We start from the raw sequence: 6,645 nt of genomic DNA on the forward strand, positions 1-6,645 counted from the left end.
GAAGAAAATAAAAGAACGCGAGTAGTGGCTATGCAAACATTTATACACAAATTTTAAACTAAATATATGGAGGAACTCAGCATTTTGTTGACTGAAATCACATGAAATTAGGTTTTATGGCAATCGTCAAAGAGGTGAAGTAACGGTGTGGTGGGCGATTACGCTATTGATAAGGCAAATTGCGAAATAACGAATGTGTGGCAGCAGCGTGAGTGTGGTTTGACTTAATATATGTATTTCACCTGGCGCAAATTAGGTCGAAATCGAATCATGAGAATTGTCAACGTGGAAAAAATGCTATATGTAGTGACGCAATGTAGATTTACGCAAGTTCATGCATAGATATCCTAGCGTATGACTGCTCCTAATAACATATTTGCCAAAAGTTTACGATTTTTTGCGATTTTTTATCTTATCATCATTTGCATACGACTCGCCATTGCGAATATAATATATTTACCTAAGTAGATATGCAGCTATGTGAAATTTTGCACGTCGCCGTTTAAATAGTTTAGTCATTGCCGCTTTTTCCAGCTAATTTCGCACTATTCCTAAGTAAACTTTGCTATTTGCATTTCTGCGCAGACACTGCGACGCCTAATGAATCGCACCGCACGTCTATGCCATAAAATGTATGGAAAAAAATAAATAGTATATTTGGTCATAGTTAAGCTGTTTAAGTACTAAAGTGTGTATGCATAAAGCATGTACAAGGCATACTTATGTACTTGGTGTTCACTTAATTACACTGCCTGCCTAGTCCCAGGTCCATGGACTCGTGCCGTCACCGATGACTAATTAACTTTGCTCAAAGCTATTATTTTTTTCGTTGCTCTTCTGCAAGTTCAATATTTGTTTAGCGCTTCATTAGATTTTTTCTATGTACAATGCATATACTATTACTTATTTTACACCAGCAAATACATACAACATGTATATTTCCTCCGATGAGGCAATTTGTTAGTTGTCGTAAAAATGTGCGAAATTTTTCTTTTCAATTACTACGCTACATTTACATTCGCAAACAAATTCATTTAAGTGTGACTTATTTCACACTTTTAGTTAAAAGCTTGAAGGTTATTGTGGGTAAGGTTTCATTTTACTCCCTTTTTTGTGTGTATCCCAACTATAGTCTCTATATAGAAACAACCGCAGAATACGGCCCGTTAAGGTAGCAAAAAACGAAAAAGTGGGCGTGGGCCGCCCGTTTCTTCTGATCTTAATGATATACAAATTTTTTGGTGCAAGCTTATATTTTCGAGGCGATGCACAGTGCCGCGACTCCATACAAATGATGGACAAAAATAGAAGGAGTGGTCAGAATTGGCTGAAACTTCACACCTAGAAGTATTATGCCCCTCTAATTTCAAAAATGAAATCGGTTTTTCTATACCGGTTACTCATTTCGAGAAAACCGAGTTTTTTTTGCATTTTTATATGAAAATAGTCATTGTGGACATGTGTTGATATAAGTGGAAGGAGGCATCAGAATGGGCTGAAACTTTACACCTGAAAGGACTATATCACGGCAATTTAAGAAAAAAAAAACGTTTTTCAGCATCTCTTACCATTTAATTAAAAAAAAAATTTTTTTTACAATTTTATAAAAAGGCAAAATAACTCATAATCATCGTAGACATATGTTTATAAAAACCGAAATAGTATTCAGAACTTGTTGAAACTTTACACCTAAAAGGACTAAGCCATGCTTATTTCAAAAATGCAATCGATTTTTCGGTACCGGGTACCCATTAAAAAAAAAAAGATTTTTTTTTTACATTACTATATGAAAGACAAATAAGGCATAATCATTGCTGATTGTGGTGTTTACGAAAACAGGAAGGAGTCGTCAGAATTTATTGAAACTTTACATCTGAAGTGTCTATATTACTCTAATTTTAAGAAAGTAATCGGTTTTTTGTAACGGGTACCCATTAAAAAAACATCGAGTTTTTGCACATGATTATTTAAAAATGAAATATGCCATATCATTGTTGCTAAGTGTTCAGAAAAATAGTCTTAATAGTCAAAATTCGTCTAAACTTTACTTCCTAAGTGAATACATATGGTAATTTGAAAAATTAAGTCGGTTTTCCTTACATGTTAACCTTTAGAAAAAAAAATTCTTTTGATTTCATTTAAAATAAAGCATAATCACTGTTAAGTAAGTAAGTAATAATAGCTGTTATATGGTAATAACATATAATATGTTAATAAAAACCGAACTAGTTGTTATAATCACTCAGTTTCAGAGTCCTCAGAAGAGGAGGAAGTGATCACTGATTCAAATGATTCCATGCTTTTGTCTGCTTCGTCACTTTCAACAATGTATTTATTAAAGCTGAGATCAGAACCCTTTAAATATTTGTTTCTCTGTTTTATATTTCTTTTTGTAAACTGGTGTCATTGCTCTATATATATATATATATATATATATGTATATATATATATATGTAAATCTTCGTATACCTTTGTTTTTGGCTCCCATACCGTGATGCATATTTAAGTATTTTAATTAGCTGATAATTTTTTTCATTTCAAAGCACCCTGTACCTCTTAACTTTTGTTTTGGCACTTTTAGCTTTAATTCAACACCTTATTTTTGAAGAGCGAACCAAAAATTTAGATCTTAGGGCATTCAGAAAAAGTATTGTAAATATAGATCAGCTAAAATAATACCAAAAAAAGGCATTTAGTCACTTTTTCAAAATTGAAAATTTTCAAATATTGGAAAAAGTTGGAAGAGATTTCGATTGTTTCTGTTAGTAGAAGGTCCAAACTACCATAACCAAAAAAAAAATTTCACGAACTTTCAAGATGTTTTTTTTTTTTTGTCTCCAAAGGTTGCCAATTTTCGGATTTTGGTATGTTTAATCATATATTTATTTATTAATAAAAAACAAATATTTGTATAAATTTTTTTTCCATGAACCATACATTTTTTGGTTTGTCGCATATATCTTTATCAAAGTGCAAAAGTTGATCTTGCTAGGAATAAAAATGTATTTTTAACAAATTTTTAACTGCGACCACTTTTATGTGCGAATCGCCGAAATGAAATGGTATGTAGAAAATAGGTGTACTTTGAGGGGGTGTGTGAGGCTGAAAGTTGTTTTTATCACAAAATAACTTATGAACTTCTCTTAGTTGGAGATTTAGCTGTAACTTGACATCAAAACATCTAAGTTTCAAGACAGTCGATTTTTGTATTTTTGTCCACCTTCGCGGCACTGTGCGATGGTGGGGCAAAGGGGAATTTTCGAAAATTCAAAAAGGCGATATTTCGAATAATTCCCGACCGTATTTCAAAATATTTGTTTCATTGGAAAGATAAATAAAACCCTTAATATACTTTATGTAGATAAATTTTGGAAAAATCAATTAATAGAAAAAAAATTTATTTTTGAAAACAAACATGCTGTACTAAAAAAAGTGTAGGTAACCATACACAGGGCTATAATAGTTCAAACGAACATTAAAATATCTTTAATTTGGTATATATATTTTTATATAAACTATATTAAATCGTAGTATATCCGTGTAAAGTGGCAACAACTTACATTTTCTAACTAAAATTAAAAAGTTCATGTTCCTACGACATTGCAAAAATGTGTTAAAAAGCTAAAGAAGCCAGAGCCAAGTACAGGAATGCTTTCTGGTAAATTCCTGTAAATTCTTGCAACGTCATGCGAGTTAGGTAATGCCTTCGACAGGACTTAGGAATTACAACCCTTACAAAGTAGAATTCTCCTTTCTGTGTTGCCGGAAAAGAAGGGCGGCAATATTTTTGCGCAGAACTTATTTCTGCCACTGTCGTCTGTCTCGCTCAGCATATAAAGCAGTGTTTGCATTGTCCAACTTTGCGTTCAACTCTACGCAGGGTTGCACGAAAAAGTTTTGAATGGCTAAATGTTGGCTGGCGAACAACTTTGTTGAAAACGACCGTTCAACCAAAATTTGAATGGAAATTTGAACAATAGAAACGCTTTTTTATGGCATATATTTTGATATTTTTTTTTATAGATATTTTTAGCCATTCATCTCTTTTTTCGGGCAACCCTGCGTTGAATTGAATGCAAAGTTGAACAATGCATACAGTGCTTAAGCATCAGTATAGTCAATTCACTCTTCGTCAACAGCATAAGTAAAAGAAAATTTATCACGGTATTTAAATCTATCTGAATAGAATTACATATGGAATTAAAGGTCTTTTTATCCTCTATTTAACTATTATAGTGTGGTCTATGGTTATTTACCTACATATATATATTTTTTAGTAGAACTAGACTTTTTATCAAAAAATACATATTTTTTTTATTAAATTACTTTTCTAAAAATTTATGAACATAACTACTACTACTAACATACTAAGAAAAAGGGATTTTATTTACATACCTTTCCAACGATACCATTTTTTTGAAATTCGGTTCGGAATTTTTTGAAAAATAGCCTTTGGAAATTTTCGAAAATTTCCCCTTCGCCCATCTATAGCCCCGGAAATAGAAGTTTGCACCAAAAAAGCTTTATTTGTACGCTTAAAATCAGAAGAAAAGCTAGGACCACATCCACTTTTTCGTTTTGTTTTAGCTTAACGGACCGGAGTCTGCACTTATTCGCGCGTCTAAATATACCTTGACCGCGTCAATTTTAAAATTGGTAGTTGGTTAAAAGAGGCAAATTAGATAATGTCCTGGGCAGGACATAAAAGCGATTCTTTAACCAATATTTTATATAAGAATACACAGATTGCTTAGCTAAGCTAGACTAGCCAGAGATTTCACACATTTTTAGCAATATATGGCGGCCTCAACGGTTTAAACTTTAGTGCCAGTGGCACTCGCATGGGTTGCTCAACAAACTTATGTAGGTACATATGTATGTACATCTGTGTCCGATTTTTCATGTTTGAGGACTGTGGCCCTAAGCTCACCAAACCCTAACAAATAATAGAAATAAGACGCGTTGCAACTATGGTTGGTTTAATTCCCAAAAATATGCTTATGTATATTTTAATCTTAAATATTAAGGGATTCGCAAAGAAATCATTATTTTTAATGTTGCCACCTATTCCGCCGAATTTCCTAAGGTGAAATATACTGGGTAAGTACACATCGATTACTTTACGGAAGAAAATCTGTAAAGTAAAGAGCGTGTCAGACGTGGCAATGCAATATATTTCGAAAAGGCTGTAAAATTGAGAAATTTCAGAAAGCAGTTGCATGAGCAGTCACACCTTGCATGTAAAGTGTCTTTCGAAAGAGGTTTTCTATTTCCGAAAGGCGAATTGCAGATTGCTAGTGCAACACGAGCAAGTTGAAATATATTTCCGAAATCGATTTGCGCGCTTTGAGTTGCCGTCGCACCTTACAACTTTCATTTCTGAAACTGATTTCCGAAAAGTGTCTTTCTGGATGTTCACACATGGAAATAAAATTTCTCTTTCTCAATTTGACAGTGAATTGCGTGGAAAAGTTGGAAATATTGCCAATCTGACACGCTCTTAACAATAGTAAGTAATGTTGCGCTGGGAGGAAACATTTGGATATTGCCTTCTTTGCGAGTTCGTGTAAATCACTTTAAAGGATTTTCTTTGACAATTCGTAAAATAGTTTTACAGAATTTGGAAACATTTCCGATACTCGTAAAGATTTCCTTAAGACTTTGGATATTTTGGTTTGCAGGGTATGTATTATCGAATTACAATTTTATAATTAATTAAATAACCAAGAATGTTTTGAAAAGATTTTCTGAGGATTTTTTGTGTGTTGGAAATTTAGCAGTTAGCATGCATTTCTAATATCTCCCCCCCGCCCCCTCTTTTGCAACCTACATTCAAAACACCACAATTAATAGGCAGTGGAATATTTGCGTAGGTACTCACTCACCTTGACTTGCATATGAAACCTCAGCCTGCAGGAGCAACGATGCCAAAATTACAAATACAACCAAATTCAATTGCAGCAGCTGCTGCCGCTGACACTTTGTTTGTTTCCATTTCTGTGGCCACACGCTGCCACCCGAGCGTGGAGACCACATTTTTACAACTTACAAATGTTGCCGAGACTCCTGTGGTGCGCAATCGATTGGCGCCCCGCTGACGCTTGTCCGGATTGTAATATGAATCCCCTTTGATTTTAATCCGTTTTTGGCAAACTTTGTATGCTTCTTTTATTTTATGATTTTTCAACATTTGCAATATAACACGGGTGTGACATTTTTAACACTTTTCGCACTTTTTTCACACTTTGACAAATACGCTTTGAATGTGTGTACTCAAAGAAGCTGGAACAGGAGTCGGGGAAGTGGTGTATGTGGATTGATATTCGAAAAGTAATTAAATTTGTTTAGAAGAAAAATTTGCAGTTTGTTATCAGTGGCATGAATGAATTTATGGCTTTGCCGGCTTTTGGCCGACACACACACCCGCACTCATAATTCTACTATTATTAAACAATTCACATTCGCACATCGACTTTTATTGTTGTACTTTTTTGTTTCGAATAAACAAAATGCACTTTAAAGCGAAACAAAAACAAATTTCGGACTGATAAGCACTTCCTGAACGTTTGCAATTTGTTATGTTTATCTCACTCTGGCGAATGCCGGTCGCCCGCAACACTTCCGCCTGTTGTGCTTTTCTATCAA

The 6,645-nt window shown here is 33.8% G+C and overlaps 1 protein-coding gene across 5 annotated transcripts in view; it reads right to left on the minus strand.

Moving 5' to 3' along the window:
* LOC118743138 (neogenin) overlaps positions 1-6,645 on the minus strand; it is a gene marked incomplete at its 5' end in the record, with an annotated part of 258,584 nt that extends 251,939 nt beyond the window's left edge. For all 5 annotated transcript variants that reach the window (XM_036475665.1, XM_036475664.1, XM_036475663.1 and 2 more), the window contains 1 exon segment: positions 5,886-6,645. In XM_036475665.1, the coding sequence (XP_036331558.1) occupies positions 5,886-6,036 (151 nt within the window).

The sequence above is a fragment of the Rhagoletis pomonella genome, unplaced genomic scaffold (genome assembly GCF_013731165.1).
Source record: "Rhagoletis pomonella isolate Grant_MI unplaced genomic scaffold, Rhpom_1.0 Rhpom_scaffold_00007, whole genome shotgun sequence".
NCBI lineage: Eukaryota > Metazoa > Arthropoda > Insecta > Diptera > Tephritidae > Rhagoletis > Rhagoletis pomonella.